Below are 23505 nucleotides of genomic sequence, written 5' to 3'. Positions count from 1 at the left end.
ACTGAGTGAAATACTTTTCGGAAATCGAGAAATTCTGCATCTACCTGACTGCCTTGGTCCATAGCTTTTAGGACGTCATATGAGAAAAGTGAAAGCTACACGTCACAGTATTGAAGTTTTCTGATACCGTGGCAGTTGGTATGAAAGAGGTTGTTCTGTTCAGGATACATCATTACACTTGATCTCAGAACATGTTCTCAGATTCTGTATCAAATAGATATCAAGGGTATTGGATTGCAGTTTTGTGGCTCACTTCTGCTATCCTGCTTGTGGATGGAAGTGACCTGTGCTTCCGACTGCTGGTCAGAGTTTTCTGTTTGATGGGTCTACAGTAGATTATGCTTAAAAGAGGAGCTAAATCTGGCATAAATTCATTATAGATTCTGTTAGTGATTCCATTGGGCCCTGGAGCTCTGTACACTATTAGTGATTTCAGTTATGTCTCAACACCACTGACACATTTTTCCATGAAACCATTGATCGTGTCTACCGTTTGATAAACACATTAACAGTTAGAGCTGTTACGTTTGAAATAATAAAGAGATTACTTACTTTCTTGCCATATGCCGTATTTTCATTTGACTGCTATTTATAGTTTGCTCAAAATATAAATCCTTCTGCTTGTTTTTTGTTGCTACAAATGCCACATGTCACTTATACAAGTTTGTACATGGACATTCTCGAACAAGTCAGGTTTATTACTTGATGTTAGATCCAAAATGTTTCCAGCGTGAGTAGGATTCTGAATAATCTGTTCTAGCTAGTTATCAGAAAATTCATTTAGTACAGTTTTGCGAGATGAATGTGATGGTTGCACATTGGATAATAGTATGTGGAAGCACTAAATTCTATGGAGGGTGAAACTTTGACAATGCCAGCCACTCGTGCTGGTGAAACGTCAGAAAAATCATTAGATGAACGCCGGCCAAAGAACCCGAGACAGAAGCCAATAGGCAGTTTGTCATTTTCCTTTGTGTCATCTCTAGAAGGCTTTCTATATGTAATTCTTGTTTGTGTGCTATACGGATATACATCTGGTGAATTACCCCCTCTTGGATCCTAATAGTAACTCCACACTTGCTTATTTAAGTTTCGTCTAGAATATTGTTCCCAACTATCACAACAAAATATATGGTGTCCTCATAAACCACATAAATATCTGTTGTAGCCTTCATATGGTTAATCTCACCAGTTGGCATATCTGTAAAGTATCGTTGGGGAGAAACAAAGTTTATCCCAAATGATGTGAAGCTATATTTGTATTCAGTAATGCTGGATCATCCATTGCCTCATAAACAACTTGTTGTTATAAATTGACTGTCACTGTCAATTAGGGCCTTCACTTTTCAGTTACATACTCTGACATTTTTACATGTACTTTTTCTTAACAGTGTGTGCATTGATTTTCATTATTCTTCTCTTTTGTGCATTCTTACAATTTTTGGGCGAACTTCTTGCAATTAAGCATCTCTTTCCCTTGCTTTTGACCAGTGGCTGCTGGCACTGTAGTTGAAATTCTTTGTATTTGTATCCGACTTGTACTTTTAGTTATTCCATCTTCGGTGATGGAGATTCCAAAATGTGTATTGCTGCAACTTCTGTTATTTCTTATTGGCAAATACTTCTTAGTGTTTAGTAATGCCTCATTTTTTCTTTAAATTTTTCATATTCCTGGTGCCATAAAATAGAAATATATGAATGTCAAAAGAACAGACATGACACATTCATATATGTAATTTGATAGGCCTAGCTGGGCAATAAATTCACCTTCCTCAGTACAGAGACCGAGCGAGATGGCGCAGTGGTTGTGCAGCATAGTGGGCTCGCGTTTGGGAGGACGACGGTACAAACCCGCGTCCAGCCATCCAGATTTAGGTTTTCCTTGATTTTCGTAAATTGCTTCAGGGAAATGCTGGGATGGTTCCTTTGATAAGGCATGGCTGATTTCCTTCCCCATCCTTCCCTAATTTGAGTTAGTGCTTCATCTCTATTGAACTCGTTGTCGATGGGATATTAAACATTAATCTTCCCCTTCAGTGCGGATGCACAGATGCATCCAACCTCCTGTGGGAATCTTGGAAGAGAGAATATGGAGGAAATGGACAGGGGCTATGGATAATTGGTACTTGACGAGGGTGTGGATCAGCCATGATGTGAACTGAGATAGACGGTGCAGTTGTGATAACACAGTGTCCCGGATGGCACAGTGGTTACCACACCTGCAGTTTCCATATAATGTCCCAACACAGCTGACAACAGTGATCCCTCCCATTTCGTTTCTTCCCCTCTCCACCTTCAATCTGCACATAAAATAGAAGATTTGCCTGAGTGATCCTTTGTACTGTTTGTTACACACTAGAATAGTTAACTGTCATTAATATCTCTTTCATGATGATAAAATATTATTGAAAAGACTATTACCATTTCTTCTTCTACCAAGTCAGTCAATCTCTGCAGCTCTTATTTCTATGTCAAGTTCTGTTTGCAAAGCTTACAATGTAACACCCTTCTTGCCCTTAATGAAAAGCTTAGCCAGTTTCCTCTTCTTTTTTTCTTTTTTTTTGTGTAAGTAAGCCTTGCAGCTTGTTCCAACCCATTTAAATCAGTGTTCTCTAGAAGTCCAAGATATTTATCGCTGTGATGTCCCGTTGGATTGAATTGGTTTCTTCATTATCATCCTCTTCACATCCTATGTTGTCAATTTTCAATGCGAGTTTGTCAATGCTGAGTTAAAAAAAGAAATCGTAACCAATACCAGTAATTATTTCTTTTTTCGCCCCACACTATATACTGATACATAATTTACAGTTTTCTACTCTGCATCTGAAAATAACACTTGAATAAATTGCTTTTTGGTATTGTAATGCAGCCACTTTTTCCTGGATTGGGATACACAATACTTGTGCGGGAAGCATTGATATGGGTTGTCTAGCATTATGGTGAATATGTAGTCATGAATGTTTATTCAAGAGAAACATTCTTATCACCTGGTGCCATTCTTACAGTGGCCCAGTAACTCGTTGTGACTTGTAGGTAGCAGCTGGCGGCAGGCAGTGACCTTGCTGAGACAAGTCATTTTGTCAGCTTTGTGCCATAAAAGAGAGTGATGGGGTGGAGCTCTGTGAGACTGGTGGGAAGAACGCAGGCACCTGGTCAAACCCGAGACTGGCAACGGCATCCAATGGGCAACCTTGCCTCCGTAGACCCAGTTCAGTACCTGGAACCGTCAAGACTGATGCATCAGGGAGAGCAGTTTCAGTTGCTTCTTGATGCTGCTCAATGAGTCCGGAACAGCTTTGCTTTACATTTGACTGATGCAGAGACTGTCTGGTCGAATTCATAACGCTGAAGGAATGCTGCTCACGCCTGGGTAGTAAGCTTTTATCCTCCCTCTCTAGCTGGTGTTATGGCAAGAGGCTGGCTCCCATCAAAAATTCAGCTGTGGAAACACCATGTTTTCAACACTACCACTGACAGTCACACAGGGTGCAGTGACAGCACTGTTGCAGTGCCCGCTGGCTGGCCCATATATCTCTTGGCTGCTTGTGAGGTCCTCCCTGAAGCTAATGCCACAACATTAGCTTCAAGTTCACCATATTTTGATTAAAAGTAAAGCCAGACATTTTTTTCAACCTGCCGCAATTTCCCATTCGGTGTTCCACATTACAACATGTTTTATGTAATTGTTTCTCCTTTTCCCAAAAAGTTTAAAATTTCTCCTTGCATCTCACTGCTAGAGTCCTAACCTACATTAAAATATGAATCCACATTATAGATCCAAAATCCAGACAGTCCCACATTTCTATATTATTGAAGATAAATCTGCTGTCAGAATAGTTCACTGCATATGTCATATAGATGGCTAAAACTATGACTACTCATTCAGGGTGAGGACTCACTTACCTTTCTCACTTTCAAGGTTATCACCTTTTTAAATTTTTTGTCACCTTTTTTGCTCTTTAATGAGGAAGAAAATAAAGTTATTTATTTTTGTTTCCAAGTTTCTGTATTTAAGTTCATTCATTTATCTTTTGGAATGCTCCCACAATGAAAGTAGATAAAATCTTACCTGAAGCACTTCTGAATTTGACATAGGTTGTTCCTTTTTGAGTTTTTGAATGTTTTTTTTTTAAATATTTTGCACAACTGCTATTAGCAACAAATGGTTCAAATGGCTCTGAGCACTATGGGGCTTAACAGCTGAGGTCATCAGTCCCCTAGAACTTAGAACTATGTGAACCTAACTAACCTAAGGACATCACACACATCCATGCCTGAGGCAGGATTCGAACCTGCGACCGTAGCGGTCGCATGGTTCCAGACTGAAGCACCTAGAACTGCTCGGCCACCCAGGGCGGCAAACGTTAGACAGATAAATATGTCTGGACCGCAGCCTAATGGCTATAAAACAAATATGTATCTCTAAAAACACAGTTACAGGCACTGGAAGGCCGCACTGCATGTTAACACCTTGGTAACTGTATTTACATCAGTGAGCTGTTGGATATCAGTGCAGATGTACTCTAGAAGAGATCTGTTAATTAAACTTTGCTATCCTTGCTGTGAAAGCTATAATGAAAATAAGATTAAGTGTGTGTTTTTCATACTCTATGTGTGTTGGTTCAAATGGCTCTGAGCACTATGGGACTTAACTTCTGAGGTCATCAGTCCCCTAGAACTTAGAACTACGTAAACCTAACTAACCTAAGGACATCACACACATCCATGCCCGAGGCAGGATTCGAACCTGCGACCGTAGCAGTCGCGCAGTTCCAGACTGAAGCACTCAGAACCGCTCGGCCACTGCGGCCGGCCTATTAGCAACAAAATTCCTCTATTACAACTGCTTCTGTTTTAGCTCCAGATTCTAATGTTGTTGGAGTAACAAGACTGCTGTGATATTCTGTTGAATTTTGAAAATAAACTTTTCAAGATGATAAAATGCAAAAATCGTGGTGGCTGACTTGAAACAACAGTTTGAAAACCAAATTCTCTGCTTGGGGGAAAAGAATTAGTGAATGTGAACTATTTTGCTGTGTGTTAATTTTGAAGCAAAAAGTTTTCAGCGGTTTTAACTACAATTAAATGTGTATAACATCAGTTACATTTATAATCCATTCATCATAAGAATAAACCTAACGTAAACATTGCATTATGTATTCTGCACTGGCCGGTCAGCTGGTACAGCTAGCATATAGTGACTGAGCTGCAGTAACACATAAAAAGGAATGAGCAGAGGACCGATTCAGCTTTGAATGTCATTTAATTTTTCTGCAGAATGAAATAATACACTGAAAATCTCCCACAATATGCCCCTTATACCACTAGAGGAAAGCCGCAACACATTATCGTTTTTAGCTAACGTAAGCTAAAGGCACCAGTAGTTGACACCTTAAGAAATGAAACTACTTTAATTTGATATTTATGAATACAAGTGGATGTTGGGCACAAACACAATTAATCTTCAGGTTCTTTGATCTTTTGCGATTTGATATTTATTATAATTCACTAAGTGAAGGTACAGTAAATGGTAAATAAAAATTATAACAAAAGTGTAAGTGCAGTCATCAGTAGTTGACACTAGTGAGACATGAAAGTTTCAGTAGTTGACAGGAAAAATATTCAGTAGTTGACACTAAATAAATAACTTCAGTCTACACATCACAGTCAATACTGTTTTGGAATTCATATTTCAAATGTTCATTAGTGATATTTGAGAGTAGTAAAGGAAGCTTGTCAATAATCTGTGGTGGACTAATAACACTAACATCATTTTCATCAACATAAAAAGCTTTTTTCTGACAGTTGCACGATTTTAGAGCCATTACTTCTATTTCACCATCCTCAAACACACACTGAACAATAAAAACACATTTGAAATATCTCTTCTTTTCAGGAAAAGAAACAAGAAGAAATTCACCATTTTTATAAAATTTATTCATATTTTCTTCTTTGTTTGCTGTTTCTTTTTCTGTTATATTTATTTGATCAGAATTGTTGTCTTCCTTGCCATCAGATGTCTGCAAATCACTATCAGGGAGCATACTAATGTCTTCCACACTGCTGCCTGACTCACTCCATTCTTCATCTTCAGAATCTGAGGATACTGAAATTGTTCTTTTCTTGTGCACTTTTGGCTTTCTACAATTCTCTGCTTTAGTTTGCTTCTTGAGTTTCTTAGCAATCTCAGACTGTTCTTTCTTCAGTTTTCGTGCTTCTGCTCTCTCAGCTTTAGTCTTTCTATTTGTAGCTTCAGTTGTTCCTTCTTATGATGATATTCCTGCCACTGGTTGAATGTCACAACACTTGGAAGTCTTTCTCTTAATCTTCTTTTCCCTTGTTTTCCTGTATTCTGTGGCCAAAATAACGCATGTTTAATGGGGAGGGGATTAGTTGGTCCCCTGATTTCCTATTAATATTTCCACTAGGAAAATCAGAATTTTTCATTGAATTCTTGGGTGTGACACACTGGTCTGTTACATTAGTCTCCTCTCTTTCTTTATTTTGGTTGTTGCCTGAAAGCTTTTCATGTCTTCCTATTTTTTATTCTTTCATTATTTTGTTTTTCATGTGGATGGACATTTCCTTCTTCCACTTTTTCATTTTGATTTGCCACACAGTTGTTTGTGTCATCAACAGACTGGGAAAGGATAGAATTATGACAATAATTTTTAATTTCCTTCCAAAGCAAAAACAAAGACTGGTCATTTATATTTCCTTCCCACATATCACTTGAAGACAGTTTATCTTTCCCAATGTATGTTTCTAGAACCTCTAATCCAACTCTTTAAGTTTAATTTTTCAAATGTGGCAGTTCTGTGAGTAGTAAGTATAACATCATCACTCACTGATGGAATTTTTGAGTAGTCTACGGTCTCTGGATTCCATGGAACAAGTCCAGTCTTCCTGAATCCATTCTGCAGGACAGACGGTTTAATGAACTCATCCAGAGTTTGTTCCAGTAAGGGTACAAAATGGATCTTCTTAAAGTGCTTAAGATCCAAATGATCCAAATGTTCCAATCTCCACTGATGTACCTTGTTTTTCCAACATTCCTTTAATAAATGAAAGACAGCAATATCCATAGGTTGAAGAAGATGTGTAGAATTTGGAAGCAGAACTACGAGTATTATCCCATGCTCATCATAAAACTTACTAGTGTGTAAGGTGAGATGTGACACATGGCCATCAATAAACACAATGACTAGCAGTGGTATTTTTTTTCCTAGAAGGTAAGGATGGAAAACATTCGTTACAAATTCAAAGAATAATGGACCTGTCATCCAACGTGTTTCAGATTTACCTATTCCCCAATGTTTTGGTACACTCTCTGCTAGTTCCTGTCATATTCGAATGTATTTAAACACTGTCAATGGAGGTGCTAAATCACCATTTGCATTTCCAGTCAACAAAATTGTTAGACTTTCTTTCTCATCACTATTCACATGCTCGTACACATTTTTTTTCTCCTCTCAGGGCCAATACTTTGTTTCCTTTGGGGTTCAGAAAGAAAGCAGTATCATCTAAATTAAAAACTATTTGGGACTTTGAAGAATTGACTTAAAATTGTTCTCTGTTAAATATTTATCTATCACATCAAACCAGTTTCTTATAGTTTCCTGCTTTACTCCTGCCCTGTGTGATGTCAGATTTTGTGATATTCTAATCCCAATATTGGGATGGCGCTTCAGAAAAGCATTGTACCAAGATTTCCCTGGGCGGTTACAAACAAAGGGATTTTTAAGTTTCAGTTATTCACTCAGGTGCTGCACACTGTCCAGAAGTTCGCATTTTGTTATGGGGAATCTGGCCTTAGCCATAGTACAAATCCAGTGTACTAATAAATACTCCTCTTCTTTGGTAAGAACTGTATCAGGACCCATGCAACAATTTCTAGGCGTCTTCCCTCTGGCTTTGTACATTAAAGTAATTCGAGGAACTGAGAAACTTTTTGCTGCTGCAGAAACAGACATTCCATTAAGTACTGCATCGATGGCAAGCTGCATTTGTTCCTCTGGATAACTGAGAATCTTCCCTTTTACTGCTGGCAATATATTGACTTAAATAATATAAAACATAATGTCAGAAATTCACATTACTTGAATGCCAGTAGTTGACATGGTATGAGCTAGTGGTTGTCATAGGGTGTCAACTACTGGATCGATACATGCAATGATAAATTTAACACAATCTCCACAGAGCTAAGCTTATGAGGATACAGGGAATGAAAAAGGTATTAAAAAGTTGTTGGACTCAGTAGTTGCCAGATGTGTCAACTAGTAAAAAGTAAGGAATATATTAGCACCAGTACTTGACACCTGATCCCTGACCATACCATAACCTAAATTCACAAATATTTCACAAATTTGCTTACTTTACATAATACTGGAACCATCTAAAAAGCTATACACAAAAAATAATAATATCTTAGGATTGCTTTGCCACATCAACAAACTTACCTCCTTATTGATTTCGAGAAGAAAATCACTGAAAGCAGAGAAACACAAATGCACTGTTACAAACAGAAGCACTCACTTCAAGATGGCTGCTAGAAAAATATGATAGTTATCAAATTACACTGTAGATGACACAACCATGTAACAACAGTCAAAACTCCATCTCTGAATAAAGTGATTTTCTTATTTTAAGAACTTGTATTTGAAAATGTCAACTGCTGGTGTTCTGTTAACTACCAGTGCCTTTACCTTCCTATTGTAATTAAAAACAAGAATGATGAAAATTCCTGACATAACCACAGGGTAATTTTCCTGCATAAGCCTTGCGTAACGTAAGAGAGTATTGAAGGATTTCACCATATATTTAAATATTAAAGCCACTGAAGCTATTACGTACAATCAGTCATCTGCTAATCAGTTAGCTCCTTCCTTTTCCGAATCAGAGAAATACATTTCTGTTCTGGAAGTATTACCTGCTACATTAATAATGAGCCTATCAACAACATAATCCACGAAGCCAATTAGGTGCAGCATTTTCTCTTTTTTTATGACGAGCTGTTCTATATCCCACCAGCACTCATCAGTTAGTGTGAAAAAGCTGTGTGTGTTAGTTCCAGTACGGCTGGCAGCTTAACAGTTTTCTTACTTCTTGGGCCAAATCCCACAGCTTGGCTCCAGATCAGTTCTGTTGGGTTCATATTGTAATGGTACAGTAGCAAATGTAAAAATGCAGCATTTGTACTGGCTGATCAAAAAGTAAGTATAAATTTGAAAACTGAATAAATCACAGAATAATGTAGATTGAGAGGTACAAATTGACACACATGCTTGGAATGACATGTGGTTTTATTAGAACCAAAAATATACAAATGTTCAAAAAATGTCCGACAGATGGCGCTTCATCTGATCAGAATAGCATTAATTAGCATAATAAAGTAAGATAAAGAGAAGATGATGTTCTTTACAGGAAATACTCAGTATGTTCACCATAATTCCTCAACAATAGCTGTAGTCAAGGAATAATGTTATGAACAGCACTGTAAAGCATGTCCGGAGTTATAGTAAGACATTGGTGTCGGATGTTGTCACTCAGCATCCCTAGAGATGTTGGTCGATCATGATACACTTGCGACTTCAGGTAAGCCCAAAGCCAATAATCGCACGGACTGAGGTCTGGGGACCTAGGAGGCCAAGCATGATGAAAGTGGCGGCTGAGCACATGATCATCACCAAACGACGCGCGCAAGAGGTCTTTCACGTATCTAGCAATATGGGGTGTTTTTTTGGTTCTAATTAAACCCCATTCCATTCCAAGCATGTGTGTCAATTTTTACCTCTCTATCTACATTATTCCATGGTTTAATAAGTTTTCAAATTTATACTGACTTTTTGATCACCCGGTATAATGTGCTCGATGCTGTGAAAATGATTGTTTTTCATGTTTCTATGACACTTATTTGCCTCTGTGGTATAAAACGATGGACATAGTTCAAATAAAGATGATTTGGTTTCTCATTTTCACCTTGAAAATTAAATTGTTATGTTTTCTTAATTAAAGCAACTTTTTATTAATAGTCTTTCACAAAACATCGATATTTAAGAATTTGTATTTGAAATGGAAACAGGAATTTCGCATCCAGAATGTAATTAGAAACCAGAAGACGTGCATAATTCATAAAAATAGAGACTTCTATAATTATGAGATGTAGGTATCTCAAACTGACCGAGAAAAAAAATTGATACCAGGGAGATTTGGACCGATGCACGAAGAACGCCATTCCCGCTACCGACCGACTCTGGCAAAACTTCAAAGCTGATTGTCTCTGTAAATTAATGAAAAACATGAAGAACAGCCTATTTCTCGGCACTTTCTAACTATGTTCCACCCGCGTGTTTCACTACGAAATAGAAAGCTGCCTCAACCATTTTCGTGCTGCACATTATCAGTGTGACAATCAGAGCACAACACTGCAGGGGCTGTGACTGTACATGATTTTTGAAATAAAAACTACATAGCGAAAGCGTGATTAACAAAAGCATTGATGGCTGTAAATACATTTGAATATCTTAAAGTTTCATTGAACGTAACTTAGTAATAAGATATCTAATACATAAGTTGGACCTACTTCCAAGAGCATAAAACCATCAGTGTATGTGTGCTACGGCTTATGACCAATCATCACGTTTGTGGTTTACAACCATACAAGTTCTGAATGTGTCAACAATGTGGCTGTTAAAAACCAAGGATACATCCACCACTGGTGTAAAGATTTGGACAGTGAATTTCCAGTTACTCTATGGATTTGCCAAATGATATTTGTAATGTTTTTAAGGTTGTCCCTAATAGCATCCCTGAATATTTTTCACTTTCCTCTAAGAAAATGTGGTATCTAACAACTAATCAACTGGCATCATATTTGGAGGAACGTGTATAACCAAAAGGATATCATATTACATATTAAGTTTTGATGACACTACCAATGTTAAAGCTAAAAGAGAATTACAAACTATCACTATGTTTTTGTCATAGAATAAGTATTGCATAACAATGGTTTTCTTTTCATTTGTTGACATCTTTTCTTCTTTACTGAGGGTTTCCATAAAGTGACTACGAAGACCTGTTAGTTGTTTGATAGTGACATATTCATTAAACCTGAATTATTTGTGCTCAAAATTTTTCTGATTGTGTGGACTCCATCATTGTCAATGACATTAATAGTTTAAAGTTGAAGCTGTTGCTTTATATGCACCCATCTGTAAATTCCAAATAATTAAATGTGACTCAGTAGCTGATGTATTTATCTATCTTTTATAGTTCGCTACTTTTGATAGGCTTGCATTAATGGTGTGCATGAGAGTTGTGTACAATGCTGGGAAAGAAAGGATGTGATGGATTTCTTTGAAAATTACCCTAAAAGAAATAGATGAACATTGATTCTATCATTTAATTATAAAAAAATTTATTTATAAAGCCATTTACATATGTGGACAAGTCATGTTTGCAAAACACATTGAAATAGTAGACTAAGCACCACTGACAATAAAGAGATACTGAGCTGTGACATTAAATGTGTCATGTCCTAGGTATGAAGGAACAAGTCAGTTACATACTTATGAGATTAATTCACACGTCATATTTCACAATGATTCAGTACAAATTTCCACTTCATAGCACTAAATTTTCAGTACTGAGCTTCAGTTCGACGTAATTTGAAATTTTTACTGCAAATATCCCTTAAAATCTGTTTAGCTGCAGTATATTGTCGATGTGGTAAAAACTTTTTTCTGCCTCTACCTCCGTTTGCAGTTAGTTTGTTTGTTTCCATCTGGTCTTGAATTTGCTGTTGTTCTGATTTCCTTTTCTCTTCATTTTCCTGTTGCAAAATTTGCATTTTCAGTACAAAGTAATGTTAGTCAGATACAAATTTAAATGAGTAAGCATTGTTTTACTTCTTACTTAAAACAATAAATTGCATCTGTTGAACAAAATTAACTGTGTTAGTAAAACTGACTGATGTCTGAGAGTATCAGAGCAGAAAGATATTATTATGCAGTTGGCCTTTGGAATGGCATTTTCAATATTCCATGTCTACTTCCTAATACCTTAAATGATCAACAATTGCACCATGGCTGCTGAAGTTTATTGTTACTTGCCAGCAGTGTTCCAGCTTCTGATGGCTACAAATATCACTATTTTATAGACTGAAAGTGTAACAGAAATGGCAATGATAATATAAAGGAAAGTGTCAAAATTAATCTCAGAAACTCACCAGTCGAACTCTCTGAATTATGGTAAAAAACTCAGCAAACAAATGGAAACATTCTTCTGGCTTGAATTTCTTAGGATCTTCACAGAAATGTTTGGCTAAAGCATGAGTACAAGCCTTCACCTTATTCATAGCCTGCTGAATTTCATTACTGCATTTCAAAGCAGCCTTAAAGAAATCTGTGGAAAGAAGAGCAAAACAGATTTTAACAATAGCAAGCACAAATTCTAAAGTGAGAATAATTTGTAGATCTATTTTATATCATGATCGGAGACTATGGGATGAAGAAGTACTTGTTTATGCAACAAGGTTATTTAAATTAACAGTGCCGGAAGTTGTGTTCATTACCTTTGAACTGCACCCTGATTCCACTTGTATCTTCCTTCAGCTGTGATGCAACATGTTTGACATCACTAATAAGTTTCATCACTTCTTCCTGGAGCAGCTCCACTGATATCCTGAAACATTGTAAACCATCTTTCATTCAGACATTCTGTTTGGAAGTAATTATTTTGTTATTTGTTTTATAAACACAAGCTTTTTGTTAATATGTCATTATGTAGTAACGAGCACTCTTGATGCAAGTTCACCTATTCCACATTACAGTCATTATATATTCAGTATGCAGTGGTACCAGTTGCTGTCGCGGAGATAAGAGTGTTTGAAGTAGTCATCTTCACATTATGGGGGTCACTAGAACATCTCGTCATTTCATATCAATGTAATTTAGAAAAAAAAAAAAAAAAAAAAAAAAAAAAAAAAAAAAAAAAAAAAAACATGAAAATTGTCCTTTGATTTTCTAGAGTTTCTACAAATATTCTTGAATGCTAAAGATGTTTTCAAATGGTGTGTATTATTCTCAAGTAGAAACAAATGGAAACTGATAGCACATGGCCAGGCCCAAACATGCATTTTTCGTCAACAATTTGTCTACAACATGTACTTGTACATCCACTATGTCTATCCCGTATAGGGGATACATTTTACTTGAAAGTTTCTTGCAAAGTGTCAGGGGATAAATATGATATTGCAATGCCTGTGTTATTCCGAATTATGATGCTATATTCCTTCAGCCACATGTATATGTCAGAAGGAACTGACACAGCAGCAACTACAGCCATTATGAAATACAAGAAATGTATTTGCAGTTCTGAATATGGAAAACTATCAGCTGTGGAGGGGAATGACAACAATGAAAATTTGTGCTGCACATGAACTTGAATCCAGATCTCCTGCTTATCACGAGTGGTCGCTTTGCTATTTGGCTATCTGACCCAAACTCCCATATGTTGTCAACAATGTGTTCTATATATCTAAAAACAAAGATGATGTGACTTACCAAATGAAAGTGCTGGCAGGTCGATAGACACACAAACAATCACAAACATACACACAAAATTCAAGCTTTCGCAACCAACGGTTGCTTCATCAGGAAAGAAGGAAAGACGAAAGGATGTTGGTTTTAAGGGAGAGGGTAAGGAGTCATTCCAATCCCGGGAGTGGAAAGACTTACCTTAAGGGGAAAAAAGGACAGGTATACACTCGCACACTGTCCTTTTTTCCCCCTAAGGTAAGTCTTTCCGCTCCCAGGATTAGAATGACTCCTTACCCTCTCCCTTAAAACACACATCCTTTCGTCTTTCCCTCTCCTTCCCTCTTTCCTGATGAAGCAACCGTTGGTTGCAAAAGCTTGAATTTTGTGTGTATGTTTGTGTGTCTATCGACCTGCCAGTGCTTTCGTTTGGTAAGTCACATCATCTTTGTTTTTAGATATATTTTTCCCATGTGGAATGTTTCCCTCTATTATATCCAACAATGTGTTCTTGTCCACCCAATATGTACAGGGTGATTATAATTAAAGTTAGACTTTCAGGGTGTTGTAGAAATAGCACCACTTGTCAGCATGACATCAAAATGCAACGGAATAGATTCAGAGAAGGGGCAAAACATAGGGCAGAAGAATAAAGTGCTTTTTATGCTGATTTCTCCCGTCCGATGTGATATGATCTTACTGTGGTGGATGGGCTTATGTAACTATCAGTATCACACCTGTACACCCATACACACTGAGTAGTACAGTTTTTTTAATGACAAACATATACCTTAGGCATTGTTGTATGATTAATTTGTCATTTGTAGCCAACCACTATTAAATATATGATGCTTACAGCGCCACCTATTGCTACATTTTGCAACTATTTATTTTTCTTCTGCCTTACATTTTCCCCATTCTCAAATAACATTATGTTGCAATTTGACGTCATTCCAACCAGTGGTGTTTATTTCTACGGTGGTTTGAAAGTTTAACTTTAACTGTAATCACCCTGTATATTCCTGTACACAGGAGACATTTTACTTGAGATTCACTTCCCGGGCTCAGCAGATAAATACTACAGCCGCCTACACTTAACAAACAGGCTTATGCACACGGCTCTCATACTTTGTGAAGGAAAGATACCTGCCCTTCAGGGTATCCCAGCCATTTATGCCATATACCTTTACTTTACTTTTTAGTTTATAACAATATCCTTTGAAAAAGTGAAATGTTGTACAAATGAGATACTTAATTACAAATTTATTTCCAATTCAGAAAACAAATGTAAAAATTGGACCAATAAAAGTGGGCCCTTTTCAACTCTTTGCTAATATTTATAAATATAAGAGTGGTTAGGGGGACGACAGGTGGCAGATATGTAACCTTTGAGAAACAAACAGATAAATTGCAAGAGCAAGGATGAAAATTCTGTCTGTCAAAATTTGTATTATTTAGGTGAAAAATTCAATGGATATTGTAGTAAAGGTATGGAGAAGATGAACAAGGTTTCAAGTATATTGAATATTACAAGACTCTAGTGTCAATATGATAAAAAAATAAACACACACAGAGCAGATATTAAGGCATAAGCACACTTAAATAACTTATGCTCTTATTTGTACTAGAATCAAACAGAATGAAATTCTTATAAGTAGATTCTCTACTAATAATTAGAGAGCCCCAAGCATTGCCAATTTTAACGTTATGACTTAATGGACTCTTACCTTGCCATTTCTTTCATGTTACTCATATCTTCTGTGAATTGTAATATTTCCTTATTGTTAGCTTCTGCAACTTCTACCACATAGTGCAAGAATGTCAGCCTTGGTTTGTTTGCTTTTATTTCTAGGAGCTTTGGTAGTGTGCTGAGTGTAAAGCCTGCTGCATTGCCCGCATAGCTTCCCTGGAACAAACACACAGTACCTTACATTTTTTTTCCTTTTTTAACTTATCAATTTACTTCTCACAAAAGCTTCATGTTAGGAATACTTACAGCATTTATGAAGTTTCCAAGTTGAAGCACTAGTGCTAGAAATTCTTTCAAATGTTTATTAGCCTTCAGCTTATTGCATGCATCTGCAACGGCATTTAGTTGTTCTCTCAGTTCAGATGTTCTTAAAGGAAACTCTTCTTTCTGCAAATTAATTGATGCACATAAATGAGTCAGGATATATTATTATTATTTTGGCAATATGATGTTGATAATGGAGACATGACTTTCTACTTACAAGCAACATTGCCCTAATCCTGAGGACAAAGGAAGGTACTTCTGATAGCTGAAGATAAAATTTCTCTGCCTCTCCTAAACGATCCAGATCTCCAGAATAGCATCTGACTGAAGTCAGCTGTAACAGATAAGACAACTCTCTCAGTTAATGTATAATTTTTGAGCTCCGTGGAATAGTATGTATTGTGTTTTAATTGTGTTAATTACTATGATCTAAAATTAAAACTGTCATACATTAGGCCTACCTCTTTTTCTGTGGGAAGTAGTGGCAAGAGAGCTTTCAGTTTCTCAGGACCTATATCACCTCCTTTAAGGTTCTTTATAACTTCTATGACTGCTTTCCCTCCCAATTTGAACTGTTTTAGATAAATGTTTACTGCCAGATCTCTCTTGGTTTCCAGTAAAGTGATCTTGGGAGTTATTGGTGCTGGAAGTGTTACTGGAGAAGACTTTCGATGTTGCACAGTAGCAGTTTTCTGACAGAACAGTTCTTCCATTTGCTTGAAATCAACTCTAAGACTCTTTGCTTCGCTCTGCATTTCAGTCCATACTGATTCACCTGCAAAGAATTAGAATTCTGTTAGAACTGTTTGCCAGCAGTAAACAATCAAAAATCTGTGTTTACCTACAGAAGATGAATAAAATCACCACACATATTGCTGTCAGTGTGGTTATTACTACACATTTTATGGAACAAATCTAAAATTTGTTTATATCTTCTGTATTTATTACAACTGTAATGAACTTAATAGTACCATGAAGTGAGTAAATCATCATTTTTCTTACCTATCATAGAGACTGGAATCTTTGTCCAGCTTAGGGTTTTCATCTTCCGCTTGGGCAGTGGTAGTGTGTTAGACTTGTCCTTTACTGGTGTCCACAAACTTGCAGAATCTGGTAAATGTGCTGGAAGTGAATGTCTCCTATGTAACATCAGTGTTTCAAAGCTGTCACTATTGGGAATTGGAGGAGGTGGAGGTACATAATTTTTTTGTTGAGAACTGTAACCTCCAAGTGATGAAGGTGATAGCACCCCTGAAGCTGATGGAATAGCTGATGACACCACTGAAATAAGTGGCAGTGGCAGACAAGGTGGAGGTGGAGGAAGAGGAGGTGGTGCTGGGAATGACAGTTTTGCTTCTGATGGTGACAACTGATGCTGTTTCTCATTATCACAAAGTTGCTTTACTTCTCTTGTATATTCCACCTCGGTCTGCGTAGACACTGTGCTTGTATTAAGGATATAAAAAGAATGTGTTTTGATAATACTGTCAGCTCTTCTTTCATGATATTTTTGAGTGCGTGCTGGCTTTTTGTGGATAGAAAACCCAGGTTTTATAGCTTCAGATGAAAGAGAGTCAAGTGCTTCCCACACACTGTCCCTGAAATCATATAAATTTTGCCTTTATTTTACTTGAAAGGTCTAGTAGTATAATATATGCACACATCAGTGGGTTACAGACATTGCATGCATAGTTATACTTATCATAAGGTAAACATTATGCCAAGTATTTCCATTTTAATTTAAGCTCTGATAACTTACACATTTGGATTTGTTGGATCTAGCTGTGCAAGCTTTTGTAGCATGGAGTGGAACCTGACAGCATGTGGTGTATCTGCTATCTGTTAACAGACACAAAAAAATTAATTCATTACTGTTCTCTTTGTGGCACAATACACATGGGTACTTTTACTAATGGAAGTTACACACACTAACCACAAGTATTTCTGTTTATCAGTAGCAATAAGGACAATAATGTGTACCTTTTCGAATATTGCTTCAAACAACTGATGATGAGTTAGTTGTTTTGTTGATTCTAATTCCATCTCATCTCTGTGTTGGTAATCAATGAATGCTGAAACTTGCATCTGTAGCTCCTTATCATCAGTTGCACTTCGTGAACTCAGGATTGGTCCAAGCCCACGACCTAGGAATACGCAACATATTGTATGTGTTTCAGATGTAACATTTTTCTGTTTTGAGATAACAAACAGGGTAATAATACTATTGGTAATTCTTTACAGATTTTTTAAGCCACACATTCACTGTACAGCAAAGGCAGCTAGAAATACGAATAAATAATTACTCACCAAGCAATTCATTCCTGATCTGCACACGCTTGTGGACATTGTGGCAGCCCAGTGTTAGGCAGTTGATGAAAGAAAGCAGCCTTGTCTGATATTCAACATTTTTTGTGTTACGAAGTTCACTCACTATTATGTCAAACCCATGCTTCTGATCACAAGTAACCTGTGCACAGAAGGAAAATATTTGCATTGATCATGAATCATCACTTGTCATATGCAGTTAGAAAATATCGTGCCTTGATAATTTGTTCTTTTAGCAGGGAACTCATAAAATAATGGAATTGCAGTTAGTTTAAACCTATGTACTTCTTAGCGACATCATGTTGACCAACTGACTGACTTAAGGCAGGTTTGCTTTCTAACCTCATGATTACTGAGTGTCTAAATGGAAGAACAAAATATTTACCTTGAAGTGCCGTAGAGCATGAAGAGCCATTTGATGTCCTTTTGAAGAATATGCGCACACAGCACAGAGAAGTTCAATAACTTGCATTTTAACCGTGATGTTCTGAGATTCTAGTGCTGCAACAGAGGAAGGAAATCATATTGAAGTCATTTTTCAGATCAAATAGTACAATGGTTTGTGATAATCACTGGACAATTAGTTTAATTGCACTCAAGCAATTGCAATAAATGTGGTAAACTACATGGGTGTAGCAAGATATATTTTGCACAAAGGGGTTTGTTGTTAAGAGCTATTTTGACAGAAACTCAATCAGTTGTGATAATATAATTGTGTGAACTGAGCAGAATATTGATATCTGCTTTCTACATAGTATTACCACTCAGATACAAATACTGCATACATATACTTGGCCAGCAGCTACTGCATCCAACCCAGTTCTGATAAAAAAATTTCAAACATAATAAGGCAACTAAAAATCAAACATTCTTCTGCGGTAGACAGTGTTATGTATCACCTAATAAATGAATAAAGTGGAAGTGAATAAAGCAAATCCACTATTTAAGAAACGGTACAGAAGTAAATTGGGAAACTGCAAGGCAGTGTTATTGATCTGCTTTTGTAAAAGTATTTAAATGATGGCAAAAAGTAGAACTGCAAGTTTTATAACTAAATTTAAAATACTACACCTGTCCCAGCATGGTTTCAGAGAAGGGAGGTCAATAATAATGGTTCCAACAGATTTCTTTAGTCGAACGTACTCTGAGTTTAGTAACAGCTAAAAGAAGACTTTGAGGATTTTCATGGACCTATATAAAGCATTTGACTGTTTGAATCACACCACAGTTGCCGCACACATCTGGCTGTTAAGTAGGAAACTTTGTCATTGATGACATGTTATAGTGTTGTGAGGCTACACTTATGTTGTTAAACATAGTTATGCTGTTACTTAGAAATGGGTTGCCACAAGTATTTGAACACCCAAAACGTATTCTGTCATGTTTTTGGTAGCTAAATAATTGTTAATAAGGACAAGACATTAATAGAAGGTAACAAGTTTTGAAAACGTATCTTGCATATAGAAAATAATGTCATATGGTTCAATGGGCTGATGAAAGTTTTTGTATCGGACACCAGGTCAGCGATTTGCGTATTCCCAACCAAGGGACAGTGGGCCTTGGTACCTGTCATAAATTTGGTACCTGTCATAAATTTCAACTTCATGTTGTTGCTGGAAAAAAGGAGTCTTAACTGATGGACACACAGATGTGCAACAAATTGCAAAAAAATATTTTTGTGTAATATAATTACAAATTAACAATTTTTATATTTTTTTCTTTACTTGTACTGTAGACCTTGTTTCTTGTTGAAATTTGTGACTCTAGGTCAACGGGAAGTACCCTGTACATATTGATGAATGAGTTTGCAAGTATTGAAATATGTAACATAAATGGCTGTATCTTGTGATTGCACTGAATTAGTGGGTTAAACTTCCCAGCTGCCAAGTGATCACGCTCCTTAGTATGTGAAATAAATTTCAGCTTGATTCCTCTACCCGTTCCTGCAAAAAAGGGGTCTTAACAGGCGGACAGCAATGTGATTATGTAAGGGTTCCATTTTTAATGACTGAGATGCAGCACCCCAAAATAAGCTTGGGTCTTCTTTAGAGAAGTGGTGGCCAACTTTCTGAGCAACAACAAGCCTGCAATTTATAAAACCATGTTAGTATAATACTGCAGATTTTCATGAAATTAGGATGCAACATGTGTGAAGCTTCATATTCTTCATTCATACATTGGAAAATCCAGGATCGAGGGACAGTCAAGGAAAAGAAGTTTTGCCCCATGTCAGAAAGAACAAATTGCAGTGAAACGAAATTAAATTGCCATTTATGTGTTGTGCTGTTGTAATAATTATCAGCATATTTAAGTAAACATATATGATTGTCTACTCTAATGACGCTGTAGTGATTCTATACAAGATTACAAAATAAATAATTTATTTTCAACCCAATTGAAAAATGCTCTCTTAACTGAGTTGTACAGAAAAATGAGAATGAAACCTGAAATCACTCTACAGTCATACAACATAAATGCAAGAGTTCTGAAGTACAGTGTAGCCAGTTAGAGATCTGAGTTACAAAATGTCAGCCACTGTATGACATAAGGTTTCTCCTTAGGCAAATACTATTACTCCTCAATACATAAGATTTCTTAGACTGTGTGAAGCTTGCAAAGGAAGCAGTCCCAAATACTGGAAAAGCAGTTAAGTATCTAAAACAAAAGGACATCCTTCCCCTCGTGCACAATGAAGCAAAAGCTGTAGATGATAATGTTCTCTGGATATAGTTCTATGGGCTTGTAGTCCAACGAATGGTCTACTCAGGTCCTATATGAGAAAATATACAAGCTAGCTACTTAAAAAGAATATTTGACATTCAGAAAAAAGTAGTTAGGTGTATAACAAAACTACCCAGATAGTCCCGTAGGCGAGCTTTTGGACACCATAACATCATAAGAGTTCACTCATTGTGTGTGTATCTCAGAAGATTATGGGAGGGAGAGCGACTGATAAACACCTCCTTTACATAAAATAATAAAATCTCAAACTTACATTGAGTGCTCCAGATGAAGGATACAAAAATATTTTTAACGAATTACTGAACTCAACTGAGGAAAAAAAGTAATTAGTTCTTGTTTAAATCATTGAAATGTAAAAAGAAGTGTATATACAGTATGTATGAGTTATGAAAATTAAACAAAATATTGATGGCATAGGTAACAACATTCCATGTGACTGTAACCCTGTTTTCTTTATTGTACATACAATGTATTCAAGTGTGGCTTAATGTAATGTGGTAAATGCAGATGCTACGTCTGTCTTTGCTCGCCTACAAAACTGTATGATATGCTCAAAAACAGCGCCTCAAAAATAGCAGCTTAGCAAGGATAAAGAGTAATCAAGCAAATGAAAGTTACAATATCACATCAATAACTCATTTCAAAAGGTACTTCGCTTGCAAGTACCCACCTACTCTTTGACTTCTTCTTTCTATGACGATATAATTGCAAGATCTGCACTCATGACTATTACATACATGCATCTACATGTCTAACACGGTAGAGGGTAACAGAAATGCTGATATGGTCTAAGCTACTACGCAGTTTAATAATCCAAGCACTCCCCTTCAGGACGAATCCACGAAATTACTTAAGAGCTTCCTGTATAGACTGTGACTATAAACATTGACTGACTGAAGTTTGCCTATCGGCAGCGGTGGAAGTAGCGTACAAGAAGTAATTTTTTCCGTGCTATAATTCGGGTAATGGTGTCACATGGTGTTCGTAGCTCCACAAAACTTCAACGAAGTTCCCTCTGCTTGCCTTAGTAGCGGTTTCACATCAGCGCAGTATAAAAGCATTATTATATCTTTTCGACCACGAAAATGTGCACCGTATCAACAATGCTCGAATAGCATCCCGTACTACCTTGCCAATGCGTCAAATGATGAACTTCTCTCCCACCTCACGAAGTATGCAACAGTTACAAAAGATACCAAAACCGTGAAGAGGTACATGTGAGAAGACTTAAACTACTACACTGCATGCTTTTGCAACTACCAGGACGTAGGATGCAAAGGCGCAGACGCACAAAAACTGGGACTTCACACAAAGAGAATTCTCTCAACTCACACAAATTACCATATGGAAACCTGCTCGGTACGTGCATTTAAGACGTCTCGTAATAGTGTGTAGCTGTTTGATAGCCCATTTTGTAGTAGGACTATAAAAGAAATCAGTGAACTGATCGATTTTATGTGTTTGTAATACGGAATATGAACCACAGTCAGGGTCTAGCTCATTCTCAGCTGTGTACAGTGCTTAGCAATTTGTAAGAATTTAATAAGTTCGCAGCCTAAATAATTTTTCCTGTACTAGTTTATATCTACTTATTGACCGTTTTTAAACCAGTTGCCCTATTATCTGTTTCATGAAAGATGCAGTGGCTGTACCATAAACGTGCGGTTCAGAGTGAGTTAACGGAGAAAACACGAATTTGTGACGAACTCGCAAATCAGTTCATTTGTAGGCATTGAGTGTTGATACTTACTCATTCTCTCTCTTCACTAAGTTATTCTCCTGTTGATCATTTTCGGTTACTAAGACGTTACCAACTCTGTCCCAGAGTAAAATAACTAGAGCCGGACGTGTTCTTAACACAGTACCATACATTGTAATGGTAAGTGAATTTCCAACCGTTTATTTACGCATATCTAATCAGAAACATCGCGTGCTCACCTGACCTTATGACACACTTGTTGCCATGTATCTCCAGCAAACTGCTAGATTTATGCCTTCTAAAACATGTGTAGTACGCGTTTTGTCACACAACCCACATGACTCTATCACGCCTCCTATGGTCTTCCGAAGAGTTCGTGTACTTTGTTAAGCAAACGATGGATCCTTTGAAAAGTTCTACAGTTCAAAACCTAGCCGCAAACCACGCGCAACGCAGTGCGAGGGGTTCCCTGAACGCACACACCCAAAAAGAGATCTTTTCTGGGAATTTCGTTACACATACACTTTACTAAGGATGCTACAGTTACGACAAACAACGATAGAATGGTGGGTGTTTACCTTGTGGGCTGCACCCATCTCTGGTCAACCTCCTGAGCCGTCCTACGCCGAGCTCCAAACGGCAGAGCATCGCGGGCTGCCGGTCCATCGTCTTCTGCTTGTTGCGGAGCTCCTGTCCTGCACGGGTGGCTGACAGAGACAGACTGGCGGCCGGAGCGGCGGCTGGCAGGGAGTCCTGCAACCCCCTCCCCCATCCCCGACTCATCGCGGCGTACCGTTATCTCACTCCGAGTAATTGGCAACCCCTACCCCTCTACATTCCATTCCACTTCACTTGCCGTGAAAGACGAGTAGTTGTTCACCTTTGACTTAACTATTATTACGCACTTTTACTGTGCAAATGATAGTACGCCAGTAGCGTTCTGATAAAAAAATTTCAAACATAATAAGGCAACTAAAAATCAAACATTCATCTGCCGTAGACAGTGTTATGTATCACCTAATAAATGAATAAAGTGGAAGTGAATAAAGCAAATCCACTATTTAAGAAACGGTACAGAAGTAAATTGGGAAACTGCAAGGCAGTGTTATTGATCTGCTTTTGCAAAAGTATGTGAATGATGGCAAAAAGTAGAACTGCGTTTTATAACTAAATTTCAAATACTACATCTG

At 37.2% G+C, this 23505-nt stretch overlaps 1 protein-coding gene across 1 annotated transcript; it reads right to left on the bottom strand.

The window, feature by feature from the left end:
• Positions 1-11638: 11638 nt before the first annotated feature.
• On the bottom strand, positions 11639-22488 carry LOC124593892 (inverted formin-2-like). The gene is made up of 18 exons (XM_047132241.1): positions 22367-22488; positions 21958-22039; positions 21354-21441; positions 20870-20925; positions 19018-19065; positions 18636-18696; positions 18260-18375; positions 17857-18016; positions 17530-17693; positions 17309-17388; positions 16552-17147; positions 16011-16324; positions 15767-15883; positions 15532-15672; positions 15263-15441; positions 12572-12681; positions 12227-12402; positions 11639-11830 (listed from the first exon to the last, which is right to left on the bottom strand). The coding sequence occupies exons 1-18, from the start codon at positions 22486-22488 to the stop codon at positions 11639-11641; spliced, it is 2802 nt and encodes a 933-aa protein (XP_046988197.1).
• Between the last annotated feature and the right edge of the window lie 1017 nt (positions 22489-23505).

Source organism: Schistocerca americana, chromosome 1, assembly GCF_021461395.2.
Source record: "Schistocerca americana isolate TAMUIC-IGC-003095 chromosome 1, iqSchAmer2.1, whole genome shotgun sequence".
NCBI classification, from domain to species: Eukaryota; Metazoa; Arthropoda; class Insecta; order Orthoptera; family Acrididae; genus Schistocerca; species Schistocerca americana.
Note: the sequence above shows the minus strand (reverse complement) of the source record. Positions and strands in the feature narration are given on the sequence as shown.